Here is a 25,447-nt window from a genome sequence, read left to right on the forward strand (position 1 = left end):
AAATCTAGTTTCCCAGCTGCTCTTAATCAATCACTGTGCCTGTCAAACTGCATCAATCAATCTGCCCTACTGACTGAAAAATCACTATAGGCAATGTAAAGTTTACATCTATAAGAAACTGGCTATGTGTTAGGCTTCCCTCCTTATTGGATGTTCTTTTATTTTCTATTTACCCATCAGCTTTTTCTCCCAATTCACTCATTCACTTATTCTTTATGATATTCATTTGTTCCTTATCAGTTATTACAGCCCTGCTCGGAAGATTCTGATGATCAAAACAGTCTCTGCCCTCAGAGTCTGCATTCTAGAAGGAATGATAGAGATCAAATAAATAATTACACATACATACGAAGCAGAGCTGGGAAGGAAAAGTATGTAGTGCTGAGCAAACCCAGCAGGGGGTGGTGATCTCATCTTGGAGTCACCCTTCTTCTGCTCCACCCCTCCCTACAGTTCCCACATACCTTACCTTTCTCCATCATTGTTTCTCCACCCAAACATCAAACTCATTTTCCTAACTCCCCCATTACCTTCAGCACCTATCTTACTGTCCCACTGTGCCATAACTAATTACCACAATCTTAGTGACTTAAAACAATTTATTATCTTAAAGTTAAGGAGGTAAGAAGTTCAAAATGGATCCCCTGGCTAAAACGAATGTGTTGGCAGAGCTACATTCCTTTTGGAGGCTCCTGAGGGAGATTTGTTTCCAGAGGCTGCCCCCTTCACGCCAGCAACCGCACCACTCTGATCTCTAATTCTGTTATCTTATCTTCTGTGACTCTGATTCTCCTGCCTTCTTCTTTCACTTATAAAGATCCTCATGATTATGTGAAACCCACTGGATATCCAGGAAAATCTCTACCTCCAGATTCATAACTTAATCACATCTGCAAAGTCTCCTTTGCTGTGTGTAGCAACATATTCACAAATTCAGGGGATTAGGACATGGATGTCTTTGGGGGCCACTATCTTGCCTCCCATATCAGCCTCAGTCTATCTCCCCTGCCTGGTTCCTGGTTCTGCCTGGTTCCTTGTCTGCATCTATTCCCTTCATCCTATTACCCATCATCTCCCTCTCATTCTTTCCCCTCATAACACAACCACGTAATGATTCCAGTAACATATCAGCCAAACAGGAAGAAGGAAGCGTAATGGGTCAACCTGTGAGCCATGACTTTTCCACTGGACCATAACCTTTCTTCTTTTTTTTTTCAAAAAAAAAGCTTTTGTCTTGGATTTGATTTTCTAAAAACCAAAACAGCACATTTCCTGGTTCAGAATGTGCCTGCAAAACAATAGAAAGACTATCATTTTTTCCAGGTAATTTTTGTAAAGGAAAAAGTTACACTGAAACAGTTCATTATATTGGTACAGACACTGGGAATGCCACTTCGTATATATCAAAAGGAACAATTCCAAAAATCTACTCTAACAATAATTAGGGGTAAGTACAAAGATGCCCAATTGTTTATCATGATGAATGGAAAACAACCTAAATATTCAAGACCACAGGACTACAGGATCATGACAGTTCACCTTGTAGCCTTTAAAATATTATAATACATATTAAATGACATGGAAATAGTGATATCAATTTTCAGAACAATACAACATGGCTAAAGTACATGATTATGTGCAGAATTACATACGTAACATGACTACAGGGTTTTTTGGGGTTTTTTTTTTACTCTTTGGCTTTATATGTAGTTTTCTAATTGTTCCACTATGACTTAGATTACTAAGCAATAAAAAAGTAGAGTTTACTGCTGAAAACATACAAACATTTTAAAAATTCAAAATAACAGCAATAATAACCAGAATGCATTCAGTTATTTTCAGTTCACAAAGCGTATTCTCAAACTCTACATCCATAAAATGATTTGGACACTAGCCAGGAATATTTATATTCAAAACAATCACTGAGAATCCACATAGCATAAGTAATAGGTACAAGATGACCCTTACCATCTACTCTTCTCCCTCTTGCCTACTGTGCTCTTGACACACAGGGTTACTGTGGTCCTTTCAACAAACCACACTTACTGTCACTGCAGAGCTTTATACACTGGCTGTTCCATCTGCCTGAAATGTTTTTTCCACAGCTCTCTCCGGCACTAGCTCCTTCTTATCATTCAAGATTCAGCTCAAATGTTACCCACTCCAAAGACTTCCTTCATCATCTGATCTAATATATTTCTTCTCTTACCCCTTCTCCAGCCAATTCTTCATGGCACATATCTCAAATAATTTTATCAATTAAGGGGCAATCCCTGGGTGGTTCAGCAGTTTAGCACCTGCCTTTGGCCCAGGGTGTGGTCCTGGAGTCCTGGGATCGAGTCCCGCATCAGGCTCCTGGCGTAGAGCCTGCTTCTCCCTCTGCCTGTGTCTCTGCTTCTTTCTCTCTCTCTGTGTCTATCATGAATAAATAAATAAATAAATAAATAAATAAATAAATAAATAAATAAAATTTTAAAAAATTATCAATTGAGGCATTTATTTATAGTTTGCTTCTCCTCACTACATACAAACACATCCTTCTACCTTGGCTAAAACATAAAGTATATGCGTGCCAGGCTCATTTTTGCTCTGTTCACCAATTCCTAGAACATGCCTTATACACAGGAGGTACTCAATACAGCTTTGTTAAAATAATTACCAGTCAGGGATGCCCAGGTGGCTCAGCAGTTTAGCGCCTGCCTTCGGCCCAGGGCGTGATCCTGGAGTCCTGGGATCGAGTCCTGAGTCAGGCTCCCTGCATGGAGCCTGCTTCTCCCTCTGTCTGTGTCTCTGCCTCTCTCTCTCTCGTGAATAAATAAATAAAATCTTTTTTAAAAAAAAATTACCAGTCCAGGTTAATTTTGAAGAAATTCTATCCATTGCATTATAGAACATGGGCTACAAGGCAGTTTCTGATTCTGGTTTTTTAGGTCGAATTACCATTTATATACAGTGAAATGTACAGATATTAAGCACAGAGTTTGATGAATATTGACAACGATATAAGCCCATTTAACCCCAATCAAGATATGGAGCATTTCAATTCCTAGAAAGCTTATTTTTAAGCTTTTTACTTCATTTAGGTAATGTTTATTGATACTGGTTTTAAGTGCACTGACCATTTCTTCTGCAGGGCCCAATCTAGTTTATATCCATACATTGTTTTGATTTCATCTAGAACCCGGGAGTTTTGTGTCTTCTACCAGCATCCATGAAACTATGGCAGTCTAACCTATTAGCTTGCTAGTACAGTAAAATCTCAGACTCTCAGAGTCTTTGACAACCAGCATTTAAGCTAGGAAGAATTTGGAGACAGATATTTTTTAAAATTCATCTTTCTATTTAACTCTGGTAGAACCATGGAATCCATTCCTATAAGAATATGTGAAACAAAATGATTTCTCTGTGTTCCAGCTCCTCATCCACTGTCACTTTCTCAACAATCCTCAAAGATAGTGGGAAAGGGAGGATTTTTGGATCATGCAATTTGCTTTTGTCTCTAGTGCTCTTCCAGATTTTGTCTCTAGCACTCATCCCAGCAACCCACACAGTCATCTAAGGCTCGGCTGATTTCACTTCATCCAACAGGATTTCTACATCTACGGCAGGTTTGCAACTCCATCTGCTCCAACCTGGAGTAGTGACCTACCCCATGTATGGAAGCTGCCACACCTCTGCTATCCATAAAAGGCTGCTTGCTTGCTTGTTTGCTTGCTTTTGTTCTTCTCTCTCTCTTTTTCTTTTTACCTAGAATTTGGTTCTGCAACACTTCCTGTGTTCACCTTTCTTCCCTAGCCCCATATAAAAGAATAATTTTAATTTTACTGAGTTTTTAGTTGTTGTTACCAGGAGAGTAAATACTTTTCCCATTCTTCTATATCATAACCAAAAGTAGAAAGTTTTGATATATATCCTTGCAAGATAGCATATAGAAACTCCAAAAATATTTTATATAAAACTCAAGAGCTGCATCATTGTTCTTGGGAATGTATCCAAATTCAGCTCAAACATACAGAAACTTTGGATATAATCAACAAACCTTAAAGGCTAGATAGTATAGTTAAGAGACAGCTAACAGCCGCTGGCAGTGATGCTCATTAAAACCCATGGAAATGTTTACTTTGCCAAGAATGATAACCCCTAGTGACCAAAAAAAGAGAGAGATTTAAAAGTTAGATTTGATTGCATGTTTGAAACTAAGGACAGAAAAAACTACAGAATTAATGTTAAGGAAGGGCTTTTTTAATATTGCCATATTAAAAGAGACTTAAAAATGTTGAACTAGCTGAAAATCAATAATTCAGCACAGCTGGGATCATCCATCTTCAAGATTTGGGAATTTAAGTCTACAATTTAGGGAAATGTCTTTAAAATGCTCCACTATTTCATGAATTTGGTTTTTATTGGAAGTCAAATTATGTCCTACAATTGTAAGCATATAGAGATTGCGTTTCCCATCAAATCAGAGACCATAGCAAAAAGGACTATGGCTCTTTTAAAGCACCTCCACAAAATGGGCAGAAACAAATCCCATTTTGATTTTCAAATCAAAAAATCTGACCATCTGCTACCAACTGTCCTCCTGGTCTTTTTGTTACCACCCACTACTACTTCCTTTATTAGTTAGGGATTTTCGCACTTCTGCTTTGGTACAAGGTTATTTTATTTAACTGTAACATTTATGCGTATCTAGCACACGTTTAACACCAACTTCCACTAGGGATATGAGAGTAAACAAGATGCGCTTACTACCCTTGAAGATTTCAGGACTGATTATCTCAGGTTTCCATCTGAAGTTTTAGTTCTCATTCTCCTCCTCTTCCATGCTTCCAATCCCATTTGATCCCCTCACCCATCATTCCAGTGAACTTTATTTTCCACTGTCAATTGCCTTAAAAATCTCTGTCTCCTACTTGAAGTAACACTGGCCCTTAACGTTGCCCTACAGAGTTTAGATTCCCTGCTTCTCATGGATTGTCCCTCTTAATTCAGAAGCATTCGAGCCCCAAGATCCAGGTCTTTTTATTCAGAGAACATCTCCTGATTATACTTCAAATGAAGTCATTCCCAACCTCAGGTGCCCTCTAGTGAGCACAACTAACATGAGTCCACACATCAAACCTATCTAAGTCCTTGAACACACCCCCAAAATGTAATATACTATGCCATAGGAAGCCAATAGTGTGTATCACCCATTCAGAACCAGACATTCTTTCCTAGTCTCTTAGTTCCATCCTGGTATACTTCCTGTCCTGATCATCCCTTAGGACAGAATGAAAATGCGAAGACCACAGACTCCATATATCTGTGGATTTCAGACCTCGATCAGAGGATCTCTCAGATTTCCTGAGGTGCTCTCCAATCTTTGATTTTTAGAAGTAGAATTGCCTGGTGTTTGTGATTTGTGGTAAATTATTTAGAAAGGTGGACACGACAGTTTCTATCCCATATACCCTTTGCAATTAGAGTTTTCCATGATTTTTATAAAGCTATGGAGGCTCTCCTTAAATCTGCACTAGACTTCTGACTTAATTTTACCAAAAGAATGCACTAGATATAAAGATGTGTAGCTTCCAATGTTAGGCTTTCAGGGGCCTTGTAGCTTCTATTTTTATGCTCCTAGAACACTCCTTCTTGGAATGCTGCCTTGAGAATGTAGTACCGTAAGCAAGCCCAGGCCAATTATGTGGAGAAGCCACTAGAAGAAGAATCAACGTGCCCCACTTGCAGCTCCAGTTGAACTGAGTCTTAAACCAATCTGCCAGCTCAATGTATCCACATAAGTTAATCTAGGCAACAGAAGAACAACCATCCAACCCACAGAAGCATGAAAAATAACTCCATGTGGGGATGGCTCTTATACAGCAACTAAAACTTAAACAATATTTAAGATCAAAATTTCTAGGACAAGATTACCCGGGTATGAACCTACTTACCCTTCCACTTACTAGCTATGTGGCCTTAGGCAAGCTGTCTAAACTCTCTGGAGCCAAATAGCTACCTCTTCTTCCATAGCCACACAGTATTAACTGGCTCCACTATACCATATTTCCTAGCCACCCTTACATTTTGTAACCATGTGACTAAGGAACAGGAACTAGATAAGTGCGTATCATTTCTTGATCTGGACCTAAAGACATTGGACATGCACTTCATGCTCCCTTCCCTTTCTGAAGAACCAGAACATGAATGTGCCCACAACCTAACTTCAACCAAAGACAATCTAGCTTTTTTAAATTTTTTTTAAGATTTTATTTATTTATTCATGAGAGACACAGAGATAGAGAGAGAGCCAGAGACACAGGCAGAGGGAGAAGCAGGCTCCATGCAGGGAGCCCTGCGTGAGACTCTATGCCGGGACTCCAGGATCAGGCCCTGGGCCAAAGCCAGCGCTAAACTGCTGAGCCACCTGGGCTGCCCAATCTAGCTTTTTTAAAAGGTATGTTTACCTTCATAACCTAGCCCACAATCTAGTTTCAACTTCTAGACAAAGAAACATCAGTGGGGAAACAAGATGAAAGGAATGTGATCCCCTAAATGACTGGCTCCATGGAGCCCATTGCCCCCCAGCCTAGACTCATTAACTACAACACAAGAGAAATAAGATTCTGTGCTCTTTAAGCTACAGTGTTCTTCACTTTCTTTGTTATAGCATCTTAGCTTTAATCCTAATATACCCTCTGTGCTCTAGCTTTAAATAATGCTTGAGGTCAATTTGAAATTGTTTGGTATTCTTTTCATGAAGAAAAGATGATAGGAATATCATAATAAAATTATTAGGGTCTTTCGATACTCCTTTACAGGAAAAGTGTTTTGCTGCAATTGAACACTGTAAAACAGTCTGAAAAATTCTGTTCAAGAAAATGTCTCATAACTTATTATAGGGATGTTTGGGTGGCTCAGTGGTTGAGGGTCTGCCTTTGGCTCAGGGTGTGAACCCAGGGTTCTAGGATGGAGTGATGCATCAGGTTCCCCACAGGGAGCCTGCTTCTCCCACTGCCTATGTCTCTGTCTCTCTCCCTGTGTCTCTCATGAATGAATAAATAAAATCTTTTTTAAAAAAACTTATTATAAAGTACAATTATTAAAGGCTACAAAAAAAATTTCTGGCAATTTTGACTTTAGTTGAAAAGTATTCTAAGAGCATTCAAAGTATTCAGCCTATTTTTGGGCAAAGATTATTTGCTTATCTTAGCAATGTATATTTCCAAACTCAATACTTGACCAAATGAGGTGAGATTCCTGTTTAAACTTGGATATTAAATAGTTTTAAAATTATTACTAGTAAATGAGGCAATTTTTACTAGATTCAACACACTATTTAACAGCATAAGACATGCTTTCCTTTCTACTACCTTAGGGGTCAATCATGGAGACAACATGATTGAATAGAATAAATTTTTCTTGTTGTTTTTAACCCAGTGGAATTCATTTGAGGGTTAAATAACAAAACAAGGCTAAGAAGCCAATTTTCATGGGAAGATATTAAGGACAAATGTATTATTTAAATATTCATGCTTGAAAGGAATTATTCTCTGAAATCTCTTTCATTTAGAACAGTCCATATATAGCAAGAATTTTGATAAATTTGTTACAAGCTTTGGGCAGATGTGGAACAAAGGCAAAATGTGACCCAATGCTACCAGGGTCTGAAAATCACACAACTGTACTATGCTACACTAGTCTGCCAAAATTCATACTGGATGACTCATTAGAAGTTTATAAAATAAAAATGGATAAAATATGCATAAGGCCTTATACAAGTATGCTGTTTTTTTCATGTTTTTATGGTTATTACAGAATTTGTGTTAAAATTAATGATTACAGGGCTGAGAGAATTACCATCTGATTCAAGAATAAAATGAAAAAAACTCAGTTATACATTTCTTCATATTTATATGAGTAGATTCATGGTGCTCTAAGGTTCATTTTGGCATCCTAAGACTGATAACTATGGGGAATGAGACAAGGTAAAAAGCCAATACCCAATTCCAGGATATGAGGAATATTAGAACCCTTGTGAAGAAGGGGGGGAGATAAGCCAATGGTAATTCATGTAAAATAGTTTGGATATATATTGAATAATCAATCGTCAGGAAACCTTTTTTTACTACTGGATTGGGAGGGAAAGTAGGTATGGTACAAAGACCAGATGTTTTCTTCTATCTACCAGAATGGGCTGGAACCACATCATGAATATGATCACATGCCACCCCCTTTCCAACTTAGCCCGATGGTATGACTAAGAGATTTAAACAATATTAGAAGCTGCATATTAGAAACTGAGTAAATTAACTTGAGTCCTCATGGCAGATTCTGTTAGCTGGCCTCTATATTCCTAATACATCTTCCTCCTAGGGATCCAGCAATGAAAAATACAGGTTTTGAGTTGTACACATAGTAGCTGTTACCTTAAAATTTAATTATTTCAGATTACTTAATATTATAAAGGGACAAATCATAATATCATAATTTTATTATGAGGAAACCTGACAAATACCACTGTAACCAAGAGACCAAACTTAATACCGCCAATAATCAGGCAAACCAGCAGTCATTTGCCTCCTGACATGGTACTGAGAACACAACCCTAACTTTTATCATACTTCTACCAAAAATGCATAACCTGAATCTGATCCTGAGGAAACATCAGTGTAACCCAAAGTGAAGAGCATTTTACAAAATATTGGTTTATATATTCTTCAAAAATAAATCTTAAAATATAAAGGCCGAGTAACTGTCCAAACTAAGGGAGACTTACAGAGACATGATGATTAAATGAAATGCATAACCTTTGGTTGGATCCTCTATTGGAGGGAAAATGGCCATGAAGAAATTTGAATACGGACTACAAATTATAAAGTGATATTACAAAGATGTTGTAATTCTGGAGTCTGAAAATTATTCTGTGAATATAGAGGAGAATAAGCTCATTCATGGGAAATACATGTTTAAATATTTAGAAGTAAAGAAATATGATACTTGCAACATATTCTCAAAGGTTCAGGAAAGACTCTATCTATGGAGGGAAAAGGCATGAATAAGCAAATATGGTAAAATATTAATAATTGGTGATTCTGGATTAAGAATTTATGGGAGATCTTTGTACTATTCTTGCAACATTTTTGAAATTTAGAGTTATTTTAAATTTAAAAATGTTTAAGCTTAACTCCTTTAAAATATGAAGTTATTTTTAAAAATAAATAAAATAAAATATGAAGTTATTAAGATTTGAAAGACAAGAAAAGTAATCGTTGTTTTCAATACCCACCACCTTGTTTAATAATATTGGTGAGTTCTAGAACAACAACAAAAAAGCTTATCTCTTAGCAAACTAAGAATGTAAATCATTAGAGCTATTCATTAAACAGCAGTTTTAAGTATTCATGTACGTGTTTAAAATAGATATTTTCCAGAGTGCTCTTCTTTCACAGTCATTCCATGGAAAATACCTGAGAATGTCTTCAGTGAACATTGTTAACCATATAACAGCCAGAAAGCAAAACTTTGAATACTTGAGTTGGTACTATGTATGGTACATTCCAAATCCAAAGATCATGGCTACTCTACAAACTCATTCCTTCAGTATTACTGGCCTATCTTATATACTGGGTACTGTGTTGCTCATAGGTCAACTCAGAGCCCAACCACATTCTCCAATGAACCACCAGTCCCCAAGTGGATCTCTCCAACCCAGACCTCTTCTGAGCTGCAATTCCACATGGACCATCTTCACTGGATGTCTCACAAGCAGCTTAACCTGTACCTGCCAAATGGCACACTTGATATTCTCCTCTAAATCTAGGTGTCCTCCACTCTTTCTCTGTTTTAACAAATGTTGAATCCTTCTAGTTGATTCAGAGAGAAACATGGGAGTCATCTCTGCATGTTCCATCTTACCTTCTACCTTCTCTCCACAACCAGTCATGTATCAAATCCTCCCGATCTCACCTCTAAATATATAGCTTTATTGACTTCTCTCATTTCCCTCCAATAGAGGCAAGTTAGTTTAGTAATTAAGATAATAAATTATGGGGACGCCTGGGTGGCTCAGCAGTTGAGCATCTACCTTCAGCTCAGGGCATGATCCCGGGGTCGGGGATCAAGTGTCACATCAGGCTCCCTGCGAGGAGCCTGCTTCTCCCTCTGCCTATGTGTCTCTGCCTCTCTTTCTTTGTCTGTCGTGAATAAATACATAAAATCTTTTAAAAAGATCATTAATTATGGCAAAATGTTACTTAGATTAAAAGCCAAGCTTCAATCTCATAGCTGTGTAACCTTGGACAAGTCACGTTGTCTCATTGTGCCTCAGTTTCCTTATATGTAACATGGGGACCAATGGTAGTATCTACTTCATAGGATTCTTATAGGAAGTACTCAATAAATGTTAAATATTACTCTCTCCTTTGCCACCACTCCAGTCCAAATAACCATCACCCCTCAAATAGACCAGCCTGTTGTTAACTTCCTTAATTCCACATTTGTACCTCTCTAACAAATACAAGAACTAAGTGATCTTTATTTAAAAACTTGTAAACATCTCACTGCCCAGTGAGATGTGTCCCAGTGGCTTCCTATTGTTTAATGTGTCCCAGTGGCTTCCTACTGCCCTTGAATACAATTCAAACATTTTTTCAAAGCCTATATGTTTCTGTATGACCTAGCCTAATTTTCCTCCAACCCTTGACAGCTGAAGACCACATGATGGGCAGTCATTTGACACAGTGCTACAAATTTTAAGTTAAATAAAGAAGCAAAGTCTCAATCCAATTTAAAATAATAAAAATATAATTTAAAAATAAAAATGAACATGGTCCTATATAAGTGAGAGACAGTATATTGTTTGCAATTTTTCACCAAGACATCCAGTTCATAGATCAGTTTTCATCCACCTTTAGGTGGCTTATTTTCCTATATTTTATTTCTAATAAATTTTAAAATCCTAAATTACAGTTGTGGACATCAGGAATGGCAATCTAGGATGGATCTCCAGACAGCTCATAACTGAATTAAGCAGATGATCCAAAAATTATAGGATGATTTTTGTCTAAAGATTACTTTCAAAGCTCTATCAGATGCTGAGTCAAGGAACCCAAGACACACAAAAGCAGAAAGGTTAGCAATTTGATCCAATTCTCAATCCACTCTGACAGCATCCAATTTTAACCGCATTTCTTCAGGTTCAACTGAGGCATTTAGATTTGGCTTTCAAATATACCCCTATAATACATAATCGGTTTTTCCTGGGATCAGGGAAGAACATCATCATGTGCTGGGAAAAATGAAATTCTCAGCAATGGAGCTCTTTTCACTGTAGGTCAGTCTTAGAACAAACTCTGTCATTTTACTCTCAGTATTAAAAATCTCAATATGCCAAAATAATGGATCAGGCTGTTTGAGATGCTGATATCAGTAATATACACCACTTGAGCAAACCACTTGAAAATATATGTCAATGACATAAAGCTGTCATTATCAGATCCTCACGAAGAAATATTTTTAGCTCTTCCCTCATTGCAAATGCTTGTGAACACCTTTCCTCTCACCAGCAATTCTCCCTCCATCTCCTATATCAATTTTTTCCTTTCATTAGGTCACTCCTATTAGCATAAAAACTATGCTGTTACTCCTTTTCAAGGAAAGAAATCTCTGATTTCTCTGATCCGTCTCTAAAATCTCTCCAATCAAGTTTTTGTTCCCATTAACTTCACCAAAACCAGCCTTATCAAGATCACCAGTGACCTTCACATTGCAAAATTCCACAGTCAGTTATCAGCCCTCCTCTTACTGCATTTTGCACTGTTGATCACTGCCTCCTCTAGGAAATACCTTCTTACCTGCTCTTCTGGACACCACACTCTCACAGATTCCTTCTTGAGGCACTGTCTTTGCTTCTCCTCAATCCTTTTGCTTCTCTAACCTCTAACCTTTCTCCTTTTTTCCAAGGAAGCAAATCCACATCTCCAGCCCTAGCTCTCCTCTGAAATCCAGTACTTTGTATGTCCTCTTTGTCTAACAGACACATCATCCCCAAAACTGAAATTTTGATCTTCCCTACCCTTGATTTTCCACTTACAGTCTCAGTTAATGGAAGTTCCATCTTTCCATTTGCCCAGAACAAAACCTTTAGGGTTCATCCTTGATTCCTCTTATTCTCTGATAACCTATATCCATTCCCTCAGATCACTGGTATACCCAGAATGTGACCTGTTTATCCACTTCCACTCTGGTCCAAGCCACCCATATTTCACTTGAATTATTACAACTGCTCTCCTTGCTTTTATTCTACCCCCACTTCCAGTCCATATTTTTCACAGAAGCCAGAGTAGCCATTTTCAAATATACCCAATCACTGGTGCCTGGATGGCTCAGTCAGTTAAGTGCCTGCCTTTGGCTCACGTCATAATCCTGGTATCCTGGAATTGAGCCCCGCATCAGGTTCCCTGCTCAGTGGGGAGCCTGTTTCTCCCTCCCCCTCTGCTGCTCCCTCTGTTTGTGCTCTCTTGCTCTCTGTCAAATAAAGAAATAAAATCTTTAAAAAAAAAAAAAAACTAATCACAACATTCCTCTGTTCCAACATTTCAGAGGCTCTTTATCACACTGACCAAAGTCCATACCAGGATCTAAAGGCCTCAGAGTTGGCACTTTGCTCCTTCCATTGCTTTATTCTGTTTCATTCTCATGAATCAAACTACTACTCATTCTGTTTCAGGCACACTGGGGCTCAAACTTCCCAAGGATATCTTCAAATTAGGGCCTTTGCACAGGCTTGTCCTCTGTCTAGAATATTTTTTCCTCACATACCCTATTATGTGCCAAATTTATCTCCTGGAAAAAAAAATTAAACCAAATAAATGGTTAGATGGCTCTTGTTCTATATCAAATCAAGAAACATGAAACTAAAGATATCACAATACCAAGCAGTTTCACCCTTACCCTCTGTCCTGATCATATGGTGATTATGCAAATGATAGCCATAAAGACAAACAAGGGAGAAGGGTATTTGACTGTCATCCTTGACTCTGGAAAAATTGGAATCAGCTACAGAGATGATTCATAAAGATGTATGGTTCTTTATCAGCACCTTCAGTAAGAATAAAGGAGTATTGACATTGACCGAAAGGACAAGAGTTCAGAAACTGATTGGCTACCCTACATGACTTACAGGATCACCACAAACAGTGTAAAGGAGACTTGGATTGTATGGCACAGCACTGAACATTGCTATGGCTTTACAAGCTCTTAAATAAAAGGCTAAGGATTATAACTGGAGGGAAATTGAGCATAGGACACTCCTTGTTTGTGACTCACCATCCACTCTTAACACAGCCAGGTAAACAGGGCGGGTTCTATAGCCAGAGTGCCTGCATGAATCCTGGCTCTGCCTCTTCCTAGCTGTGTGAACTTCCTCTCTCTGGGTCTTGGTCACCTCACCTGTAAGATGAAAAAATATTTTTCACTATCACAATATATTATATTATTGCAAGACAACTGGTAAGTTCCAAGTAAAATATATTTCATGGCTTAAACAAAAAAAAGAGATAATTTGTAATATTTAGATATTTGGGAATATGAATATATATCTTCATTTAACTCTAGAGAATCCTTAAGTTTGGCTCCTGGGTAATATACTAATATCTATCTATTCCCCATTCACCATTCAGGAAGTCATACAAATATACTATCAAGTACTGTCACACAAATATACTACCAAATACTCCGATTGACCACCATGTTGTTTGTTTGTTTTTTTAAGATTTTATTTATTTACTCATGAGAGACACAGAGAGAGAGAGGCAGAGACATAGGCAGAGGGAGAAGCAGGCTCCATGCAGGGAGCCTGATGGGGGACTCGATCCTGGGACTCCAGGACCACGCCCTGGGCCAAAGGCAGGCGCTAAACCACTGAGCCACCCAGGGATCCCCAATCACAATGTTTAATAAAAGGTAATCAATGGTTAAAAATTAAGGAATATGTATTTTTAAATCTTTCCTTATCTTTTTTCTGTAAGATGAGAATTTAATGGTACTCATCTCACAGTTGTGGTAAGGATTAAATATGTTAATAAATGTCAACATATAATATGCACTGTATTATTAGCTGTTATTATTATTATCATTGTAACTTCAAGTAGTACTATTATTGTTATTATATTTTACATTCTCCTTCCTAACATCAATATCTGGAGTTTCCTCTCTCAACTTGATCTTCCATTTTGTACCCCGTGGGCACCAGGAGTGGAACCCACTCAGCCTAAACCCATCAGTATATCTCACTTAACCTAAGTCAGAGAAACCTGGCTGCCTCATGCAGGAAATCCTGAGACACACACTGTCCTCCCTCCTGGGCGAGGTAGCCAAAGAAGTGAAACTCACCTCCCTTGTGGCTGTGGAGTTTCCTGGAGATGCTGAGGATGGAGCCTGCCCAGAAGTAGAAGGCCAAGAATGAATCCTACTGGCAACATTAAGTCCTAGGTCAGCCAAACCCAGCTTCCCTGGAATGTTCGATTACATTATTATAAATCTCCTCTGGCTTAAGCTAATTTGGATCTAATTTTGTTTCTTAGATCTTTTATATATTCATGACTACATTGATAGAGGTGTTATTAATATATTTTTATTTAAAAGACAAAGGATTATTATTTGATGAGGATTGTCTCAGAATCTACACAAATGGGGGTTTAAGTGACTTGCATCTAGTTCTTAGCCACTACCCTAGTCCATTTGGGCTGCTAAACAGAATACCGTAAGTGTTATAAACAACAGAAATGTGTTGCTCACACTCCTGGAGGAGTGAGGGCTCTGTCCTCATGCCCTAATCGCCTCCCAAAGGCCCCACTTCCTAATATCATCACATTGAGTTTCTACATGTGAACTTAGGATGGGGAGACAAACATTCAGTTCAAACTGAATGTAAATATGTAAATACAAAAGCCCAAATTTGAAGAGCAACGCAACGCAAATTATAATCACATGTACCTGCAGATACTCTAGCATTTCATAGCTCTGTTAAGAAAGTCATCTCTACATGCATTGTTTCAAATATCATGTGGCAGTTTATCCAAGACTTCCCATTGCTCTTTCAGGCACCAGTTGGGGCTCTTTCAAGTGCAAGTAGTAGAAATCCTTCCCGAATTAATTTAAACCAAAAAGATAATGCTGTGGCTAATTCAAATGGGAAATCTAGGGCTATGTTAGGAATAGTTTAATCCAAGAGCTCAAATTATGTGATCAGGAATCTGTTTTTCTCTCTTTCAGCCACGTTTTTCTTTAGTATAATGGCAAAAGCATGAGCTCTAGAAATGGGCTGCCAGATTTAGAATCCCAGATCCACCACTTCCTAGCTGTTTGACACTAAACAAATCACCTGACTACAATTAGCCTCAGTTTTTAATCATAAGAATGGAGAAGATAATATTCACCCCATAGGTTTTGGGGGAGGATTAAATGAATTAAAAATATAAATTACTTGGGGCACCTGGGTGGCTTAGTTAAGTATCCAACTCTTGATCTCAGGTCAGGTCTTAATCTTAGGGTTGTGAGTTCAAGCCCCATGTTGGGCTCCATGCTAGGTGTGGAGCCTACTTAAGAAAACAAATAAACTGCTTTATCATCATCATTTTTATCAGCATCAGGCAGGATCTTTCCACCAGGTGATCCTTATGTGATCCTTCGTGAAAGAAATTCTTGGTGAGAGCAGAGCACCCATTTCTGGAGAGCATCAGCAAAAAGCCCCAGAAATCATTCTTATTTGCCAAATCTGGATCGTGTACCCTCTCCTACACTAGAGAGTGGGGTTAGCCCAAGCTGAACAATTTGGGCTGAAGGTAGAAGGTAGAAGGAAAAATTAGAGTGCCATTACCAAAAGAGGAAAGAGAACTTAGTCAAAAGCAACAAATGTCCACGACAAAGCCAGCTATGCCTATGATTATTCAGATAGTAAATAATAGTAGTTGCTGCTTTACATAGTGAAGAATAGTATTCATGCAAAGGCACAGCCTTTGAGCCTCCTTGTAAGAAAAACTCCTTTATTATTTAAAAAGTTGAATTTGATAATTATAAAAAGTCCCTCCCAGACTCCATGAGATTGAGATTCTGAAAAATGTTGAGACATAATAAAAAAAATAAAAAAAAAACAGAAATAAATCTTTGGGCATTTACAGAATGGACAGCAATTATCATGAAGTCTCCATGTCTGAGATAAACAAATGATGGTACTGAGCATTTGGTATAATTGGAATTAGCCATGAATGCTTCAGAGATGTGCAGTAGTTTTGGAGGATCACTTTCCTTTCAATATGAAAGAACAAAACAAAATTTAGATAAAAAATTGCATATGTGAAATTTATAAAAACAAAAGCATTTTAAGCCTATTACCAATCTTCTCATTATAAAGTAAAAACTATATTATTTTATCATACAAAATTATAGTACAAACATGTTGCCTTTCAGGGATAGACAAGAGATATACATCTCACAAAATTAATTACAATTTTTTCAATTCTCCAAAAAGTAAGGTAAAGTACAAAATAACTTCCAAATGTAATATCATCCAAAACAATAGAAGCAAATTAAAAAGCACTAATATTGTTGAAATATCCACAGTACTTTTAATAAGTCAGCACAATAAAGAGTGAATAGAAATTTTTTTTTAAAGTTGGGCTCCCTGGGTGTCTCAGGCTGCTAAGCATCTGTCTTCAGCTCAGGTCATGATCTCAGGGTCCTGGGATGGAGCCCTGAATTGGGCTCTCTGCTTAGCGTGGGGCCTACTTCTCCCTCTCTTCTATCCCCTACCCCCACCTCACTCATGCCCTCTCTCTCAAAATAAATAAAATCTTTTTTTAAAAATTCACAAAAAAAGAAAATTTCATAAATTGAATGGAAAATAAACACTTTGTGAGAATTCTTCACCTTGACAATTAAGAAGGGAGTCTCTTCTAGGGCACTCAACCTGAAAACCATGTATCCTTTCACATAATGACTCAGCCTACCTTCTGCCCCTGGTTGCTGGGGTTACAATCACAAAAGACTTTGTCTTCCTCCCTTTGTCCTGGGGGTTTTAATAGATTGTTTGAAGCTGTTTTCTTTCTCCTCTCTCTTCTACTTATCCCCCTGGGACTTAGTTTCCAGATCATTCCTCTCAGTCTCTGTCGTACACAAACACCAAAACTGAGATCTGAACTGAGGTCTCATTTAAGCACTGATAGTCTTTATGTCTCTATTTTTTCTGATGCGGGTGATTTAAATTAATTAGCAAATGGGCTGTTCAGAAAGTGTGATCAGACACATTAAGTCCACGGAGTAGAATTGCATTTCCCTCTGCATTTAGTGTCCCACCAACAAGGAATTTGTCAGTAAACTGCAGGCTCTCAGGAGGATTCCTTTGTGGGTTTAATCTGGTTACAACTACCAAAACACCTACTGTATACAACAGAATCCCGTGTCCCCTGTCCTGCAACTCTTCAATCTTTGTATTAATTTTTCAGGTAACAACAGTACATCATAAGTAGAGGGCAAATTTGAAGCTGTTTTTCTAGCAGAGGTGAAGATTTACACAAATCTTTCTCACTTTCCCCAGTAGATCCCACAAGTAAAAAGGGCAATAAGATTGTGGCAGGGCCCTGAGCCCACAGAAGTTTAGCTTGTGGCAGTGACACTCATGCTCTTCCACTCAGACAATGACCAATCCAATGACTTTCGGCATCTTGGGCCCATATCACTAACAGGCTGAAATAATCATCAAAGATTTTTGTTTGACTCCAAGATGGCTATTTCTAAAAACTATTCCTGCTCCATGGCCTTGACAGAGAAACAACTCAGCACCACCTCAACCTCAAATTTGTCTGCCTTCCAAAACATATCTCTATCAGTCTGGAAAATCAGGAATCAATGGGAAATTTCTTTCCAAACTGTTAGCTATCTCCAGATTTTCCAGCTAGTGGGAAAGATCCCTAACTACTAGTTTTCTATGGAGGGAGACCAAAAAAACATTTTTTAATGGATTATCCACAAGTCTGGGACAAAACTTTGTGTTCAGAGTTAAGATATGCAATAGTGAAATATAGAACACACACACATACACACGTACACACATACACACACACACACACACACACACACACACACACACACACCTTTATCATTACTCACCGAATCAGCCTCTTCTTTCCTAGGACAAAAAGAAGTCCCCATCTGCCTGAGATTCACATGTAACTACTTCTATCAAAATTAAGAGATTCAGCAAAGAAAGAAAAATCCTCCAAGAAAAAAAAAAGAAAGAAAGCCATTTCTAAACCTATAAAAAGATCATATCCAAGAAAATGTGGCTGATAGATGATTATGATATTATATCATATCACATGACATGATTATAACATGGGCAATAGCAGAGGCTGAGTACAGGTGGTCTGAAAGATTAAAAAAACACAAATATATGAGTGTTCCTTATAATAATGACTCATCCCTCTTGGGGAGCAGCTGTTCCAGACCAGGCCAGTCCTAGGACATCCTGTGAAGTTTTAGCAGTGCCCCAACTGATCTTAAGTGTTAGGTCCAGTGGGACATTTGGGTCAGAACTGCTAGAACCATGCTGTCCCTTCCTTTCTCCCACCTGGCCACCACCACCAGCAGTCTGACTTTCACATTAGCCCCATGGAGGGCTTCCTGTGGAACAGGGGATGACTTGTGACTGGGCTGGACATCTCAGAATCACCGTAACCACAGCACATCCCACATTCCTGAGGCTGGAGTCAAAACATTCTCCTATGTAGTGGCTAATCCAGAATCAGAGTTTCTGATCCAATTGCCTTATTTCCCTGTACAACTTCTAGTTTCAAGCACAAAAGAAAAAAATAGGGGAGAAAAATCTGGGCTCTTTTATTAAAGTCATACTAAAACTGAAAGCAAACAGAGAAGTCAGAATTCCATGCAAAAATGCTCTGCTGGCATTTGGGAAAATTCATGTGAAGCCAAAGCTCAGAGGACAAGAGGGAGCCAAGGAACAGAGAACTCAGAAAAAAGCAGGAAATATCACCCAACAAGATTTCACCACGTACTGGTAAGTTTGTATAAACTTGGTGCTCGAGGTAAACCAATAATTAATGGCTACGAAACCACCACTTGGTCATTCAAATGGCCAAGATCCTTAAAATACAGGCATCCGGTTGAAACTATTTCAGTAAATGGTGTTCATACCACTTCTAAATTCATAACCATAAATCTTTGGAATTAAAGTATATTCTTGACCATTCTACCTAGACAAGAAAGCAGTCACAGTTCTATGGACTCATGGATCTATAAAAACAAGGCTGAATTATCTTTACTTTTTTTTTTCTTTAAATCTTGTTACTCTGGCTCAAGTCAATCTTTTCATATTTAAAAAGATTTATTCCCACATGAGCAATGTGATCCATAGAATCTGCAGGCTATTAAAACTTTAACTTTTTTTTTTTTGGCCGTTTTCCATAAACGTCTCAAACATTTTTTTTTTCTTATAAATATTCAGTCTGGGGGCAGTAAAGAGTGATGGGACAAGTTTATTTTGGGAAATAGTCAACAATCTCAATAACCATGACCCATCTTTGCATACAAGCCAATCTGGTAGATTTGCCAATCCTCTGAATAGAAGGTAAAGACTGTAACTGGCTGCTTTCAGTACTCTTAGGTGTCCCAATTTGTAATCAAGTATCAATTGGCATGGACTCAAATATCTGTGCGTTTAACTTAAGGTTAAACATAGACGTAGCTAAATTTCATCCAATCCAATTTCTCAGTTTTTCTTAGGCCAAGTGTTCAGTGAGCCCAGGCATATTTGTAAGTGTGGGGCCAGCCATTGTTTGAGAACTCCATATTGAAGGGAATATTTACTCCATGCCATATTTACTGCATGATCTCAGGGAGAAAGTCAAAATCAGAACCCCTTCAAGGTTCTAGCAAGCACATATCATCACATTGTGCTCAAAGCAGTCTTGTTCATCACCTTCAGTTTGGGGTTCCTGGCATTGTCAACCACTCTGAACAGATTTGCTTGGCTGCCACCTTCACACTTGAGGGTTTTTTCTAGAAGAAAAACATAAGTTTTCAAGTTGCGATTTTATTATCACATATTCCAGATGTTTCGGGTAGATTAAATGAAAATAAAATTGTATAAATCACATGCAGTCATAGGTGATTTCAAATGCTCCTGAGTGACATTAAACATAAAGAATTTAACTTTAGTACTGCTAACATAATCTCGACTAACTACATTATCCCTGTTGTCTGAACTATCTGTAAACCATTCAGGCTGTTCACCAATATCTGGTTCCCTCCTTCCTGGCACATAGTAGGATTATACTTTTGACCCTGCTGAACCTAGCATGGGTATATGACTCGCTTTGGCCAGTTAATACAAGCAGAAATGTCACTGTGAGAAGGAAGCTTTAGGAGCCAATGCCATTTGACCACATTAGTTTCTTCTCCAGCCACAGTGATCATCCATGCTCTCAGTGTGGCTGCTCCACCATGCTAGATCCCTGAATGAGGGTGACAAAAATATGCAAAATGGATAACAATATGAACAAGAAATACATATTACTTTAAATAATTGAGCTTTGGGAGTTGTTTGTTATGGCAACAGAGCCTAGGGAAAAAATACTGGAATATGAAGCACTATGGCGAATGTTACTATAATCTAAAAGAGAAGAAATTTGGGGCTATATCTGTTACACTGTAGCATATATGAGTATGTATCCTTTTATATATATATACACATTATAATACTACATATTCTATATTACTGTATATTATTATATTGCATATATTATTGTTAGCCGCCTATTAAAACAGACTTCTTTCCCATCTCCTCTACAAAAAAAAGAAAAAACCCTTCTCAAGTCAATCGGATAATCTAAATGCTCGAAAAATAAATGCTCATGAATCTCAAATTAACAGAGATTCCCCCCATCAAAAAAGTACTTGATCCATTTGTCAAAATCATTTGCAGAGTTCCACATCTCCTCTAAGACCAAGTACATTAATCAAACACAGGGCTTCAAGGGGGCTTCATTTTGAGCAACCCAATGGACAAATAAATTAGCTGCCAATGGCTCTTTTGTAATGGAAGAGGACCAGGCTGACCCAAGGAGACAGGAGTAAATCACGAAGGAAACTGTCCACGCAAAAGCAGCATTTTGGGCACCTGAAGGAAACCAAGGAAGCCATCCTGCGTACTCTCGTTTCCAAGAGCGTAAGCCAAGCACATGTGTGTTTATTCGCTAATAAGAAGCTGCAAATGTCCCGTGTCTGGCTGATTTCTTATGTGCTACAACCATACAGATGTTTATGTCTGGGTACACGTCTGAGTGTTGTGCTCAAATGCGGCAGCTCATAAACTTGATCACGCATATTATACCTATGATCTGTAAGAGTGTTTCCCTTCGACACGGTGTATTTCTGGAAGGTTTTCTTCTCTCTCGCCTGGATGGATTTCCTGAGGTCCCTCATTGAAATATGGGCAGAACTGTCCATTTCTACTTTGCAGAGCTTTTCGCTGGTGACTCAGTGAGGGATGATGTCATATGTTATCCTGCACCGGGCTGGTGTGGTTCCCTCTGCTCCCCTAAACCATTCCCTCTGTGTCTGGGGCGGACAGCACTCCCCTGTCGTCAGCTTCTTCCCAGCCAGCCCCAGGCAAACAGCCTCCCCAGCAGCAGATGAAACAGGAAGTCTGACAGCTTGAGTCTGCAGTGGGACCCCTAGTGTTTTCCCACTCCCTGCCCTGGCAGCGTTCCCCACAAGTACAAACACACGCACACAGAGCTCCCATTGTTGCAGCCTTCCCCAGCCCACTGATCCTAATATGGAATGCAGCAGGAAACCCATGATTTCCTGACACTCGCAAGCTGGAGGAAGCAAGGGGGAAACTCCATTAAAAAGCCCAGCTTCCCTCCATGTTAGATGCGAAGGGGGGAAGGGGGAAAGGGGGCAAGGCTGAGCAGGATCCCAACGTGCCCTCGGCCGGCCGGCGGGCGGGGGGAGCGCAGGGGGAAGCGCAGGCGGTTGGCATTCCTAGACGGCCAGCAAGCCCCCAGAACTCCGAGAGGATGGGGGCTTCTTAGCTCAAACTAGAGGGGAGCAGGGACAGAGGCTTTGGAGCGTTCTCCCAAACGTGCGCTGCCCTTCCTGACCAGTATGGTAAGCGCGAGGGCACGTGCCAGCCGCCCGGGCCAGGTCCGCGCCATCCCAGGCTCGCGAGGCGAGGCAGAGTGACCCGGAGCCCGCCCGCCGCCCGCCGCCCGCCGCCCGCCGCCCGCCGCGCTCCAGGGGCTTCGGGAGCAGCCGGAGGACCCAGGCGGCTGCACGGTCCCCGCAGCTGGAGCCGCCGGGATGCACTGCCCGGAGGGAGGCGACCGCAGCTGCGGCTGCAGTGGCACCGAGGACAAGAAGATGCTGAAGTGTGTGGTGGTGGGGGACGGCGCCGTGGGGAAGACCTGCCTGCTGATGAGCTACGCCAACGACGCCTTCCCAGAGGAGTACGTGCCCACGGTGTTTGACCACTATGCAGGTAAGGAAAGGTGGAGAGCCGGTCCCTGCGTCGGGGGCGGGGGGCACCGTGCGGGCGGCCACACCCCAACTCACAGGGGCCTGCTTGATTTCTAAGAGCAGGCAGTGTGGGGTGCGGGCCGGCAGTGGCCAGGTCCCGGAGCGGAACACACAGCCAAGGTCTTTGCTGGAACTATTAGGACAATTCCTACATCGATTGGCATCCTAACACTCCTCCCCCCGCCCCCCCTAAACCCTTAAATCGGATGACTAACACTGGGGAAATACCCTGGACCTGCTCTCCAGGCATTGGCGCCAGAGATTTCACTCCATGTGCGCCTGGAGATTGCTAACTTTTTACGCAAACGTTCTAAAATGTAGTGTGATTGCAACACACTTTTTTTTTTTACCAAAAAAAAAAAAAAAAAAAAAATCACCACTAACCACACAACTAGGGAAAGAAGTTTGCCACTTTTCATATATGTACCCCATGCCATTCATAAATGAAATGGTAAGATGAACAAACATTAGAACACTCATTTTTCTGTAACGATCGGTGGCTGTACTATTGTACTTTTTTATTTTCCTGGGGCTGTAGATGGGGGGGGGCGGTTGGAGGGAGGAATACGAAATATTGGAGGGAGGAATACGAAAAGGTTTTAAGTGTCCATTAGGCAGTATGTATCTTGAATTAAAAGGAACATTTTTAATTAGTACGTTTTTAAGGTAAAACATAAAAATAACATTTGAATCATTTTATTTTTTTTATTTGAATCATTTTAAAGTATGTCCAGAAAGGATGAAATTGGACATAAAATATTTTAAGGCGTGACAGTTAAAATAAGGTAGCCACCACAACTTAATCTTTTCAGTTGCTTTTGTTTTCTGAGTGTTCTAAAGTTTGTAGGTGTTCTTATCAATGGGATAGCTTATCTCAATTTTTCCATGTTGATTCTTACTTTTTCTCTTCATTTCCAAAGCAAATATTGTTCTTCAAAAGCAAGTTCATGAAATTCTTCAAGTTTACAGTAGCCTAACTTTATAGGTTTTTTTTTTTTTTTCAACAAAATAATCAGCTTCGGTGAGTTATCAGAGATTTGAGACTTCATAAAAGGAAATTCTCCCTTCCTTCACCTTGGCTTTGGGTCAGGTTCAGCAAAGGGGAAGTGGCCCACAGGAAACCTGTGTGAATGTTGGCTTTGCTATGTGGCCATTTGAAATCCTCTCTGTTAGGAAGTAGCTTCTTTTCCAGAGCTAAACAATCACCTAAGTCTCCTCCTTCTCCTACCGTTACAAGATTTATGACAATATTACATAGCAGATTGGGAGAGTACCACAGTGAAAATAGTATCTACTTCCCAGAAGGTTGTTTTATATTTGTAAAAATTAAGAGCAAATTTTAAGGCTGGCTCCCTTAAGCTTTTCTGAAAATATAATGACTGCGCCCAGAGAAGAATATTTTAATGAAAACAGAATAAAAAGAAAAACAAACCAAAACCAAAAAAAAAAAAAAAGCCTAATAAGATTAAAAGTAAGTAAGTAACTAAGTAAGTTACCAAAATACTTGACATGGAAACATCTTACCAAATTATTTATTCCACATCCTCTTTTCTGCTAGGAAAGGAAAACTGGCTGGTACCTAATTTCAAAAACTTTGAAAAAAAAAAAAAAACTTTTAGATCGGGGGCGGGGCAGGGGGGGCAAAGTCTGCTAAAGGAAAAGACCTCAAGTCCTTTTGAAAATGATGTATCCTGATCCCCATCTATTGGTCCAACCAATTATCAGTCTATATAAAGAAAGTCTCTCAGAAAGAAAGAGGATAAAACCATCTTTAGAGATAAAGTCAGCCTATAAAAAAATTTTTCGAGATCGAGCAAAGGCTGGACTACCCCTGGATTCCACAAAGATGAAATTATTTTATATTTCAATTGTCTATATACTTACTGTTATTTGTGCGTCAAAGCATCTTAAAGATTTTGGCTGCTCTATGATTTTACCTCTCAAGAAACTGCAGCCACTTTACCCAAAGCCATACATTGCACATAGTAGGCATTTCCCAACACTGTTGCTTTGATTTACACTTTGTACCTTTTTAAGTACACAATCATCCCAGTTGCTTTCAGTTAGTTTGTAAAGGAAATGAAGCCATGAGCCTCACATATCTAGGATCATAATGAAGTGAACATTTCCATTCATAAGGAGATCTTCTCCATCACAAAGACAAGCTCCTTGTACCACCAGCCTCCCCATATATGAGCTGATTGACTGTAAAGCCCTACGCAGTTACCTGAAATCCTGCAGTCAATTGTAAAAGAACTAATGCTCTCTTCCTTATGTGAACAAGTATCAGGTATCCAGTCCCTGGGTCCTACTCGCCCATTCTGAAATCACAAGCAGCAACTGAATTGCCCAGTCTTTAGAAAATTGCAGCTTATGTCTAAGAGAAACTACCCCTGGAAAATTTTTCCCTAACAGCTGCCCACCCTGGGAAAGTAGGGATATAACAATAAGAAAAACTGCTTAAGGTGGTGGGCTTTGAAGTCAGAGAGCTCACTCCTAATACTAGCACTGCCATTGCTGTGTGGCCTGAGCAAGTCACTTAACCTTTCTGTCCCTCAGTTATCACACACACACACACACACACACACACACAACATTGGTATTAGGAGTGTTTGTGAGAACAAAATAAATTAATATATGTGCAGTTCTTAGACCAGTGCCTCTCATGATAAGTGTTAGGTACATAGCATCTATTATTGTTAAGAATAAGTTCTCTACACTTGCACACAGTTATGGAAGGAAATTAGAATGTAATTAAAAGAAAAAAAAAAAAAAAGAATGTAATTAAAAGAAAAAGGGGCAGCCCGGGTGGCTTAGAGGTTTAGCGCCACCTTCAGCCCAGGGCCTGATCCTGGAGACCAGGAAT

The 25,447-nt window shown here is 39.3% G+C and overlaps 1 protein-coding gene and 1 long non-coding RNA gene across 4 annotated transcripts in view; one reads left to right on the plus strand and one right to left on the minus strand.

Annotated features, from left to right (window-relative positions):
• The window catches only part of LOC112656998 (uncharacterized), an 88,381-nt gene extending 68,320 nt beyond the window's left edge, over window positions 1-20,061 (minus strand). Inside the window, exons 1-3 of one of the 3 annotated variants that reach the window (XR_004817952.2) lie at window positions 19,979-20,061; window positions 14,377-14,421; window positions 13,312-13,434 (exon numbers count right to left, since the gene is read on the minus strand). This is a non-coding gene — a long non-coding RNA (uncharacterized LOC112656998). Of the gene's footprint in view, window positions 1-13,311; window positions 13,435-14,376; window positions 14,422-18,150; window positions 18,577-19,978 lie in introns of those variants that run through there. The other 2 variants (XR_004817951.2, XR_004817954.2) reach the window with 2 other exon arrangements.
• A 1,785-nt stretch (window positions 20,062-21,846) lies between these two features.
• RHOJ (ras homolog family member J) overlaps window positions 21,847-25,447 on the plus strand; it is a 77,186-nt gene continuing 73,585 nt past the window's right edge. Inside the window, exon 1 of the mRNA XM_025442672.3 lies at window positions 21,847-22,543. Coding sequence (XP_025298457.1) covers window positions 22,366-22,543 — 178 coding nt within the window. The 5' untranslated portion in view covers window positions 21,847-22,365. The remainder of the gene's footprint in view (window positions 22,544-25,447) is intronic.

This window comes from Canis lupus, chromosome 8 (assembly GCF_003254725.2).
Source record: "Canis lupus dingo isolate Sandy chromosome 8, ASM325472v2, whole genome shotgun sequence".
NCBI classification, from domain to species: Eukaryota; Metazoa; Chordata; class Mammalia; order Carnivora; family Canidae; genus Canis; species Canis lupus.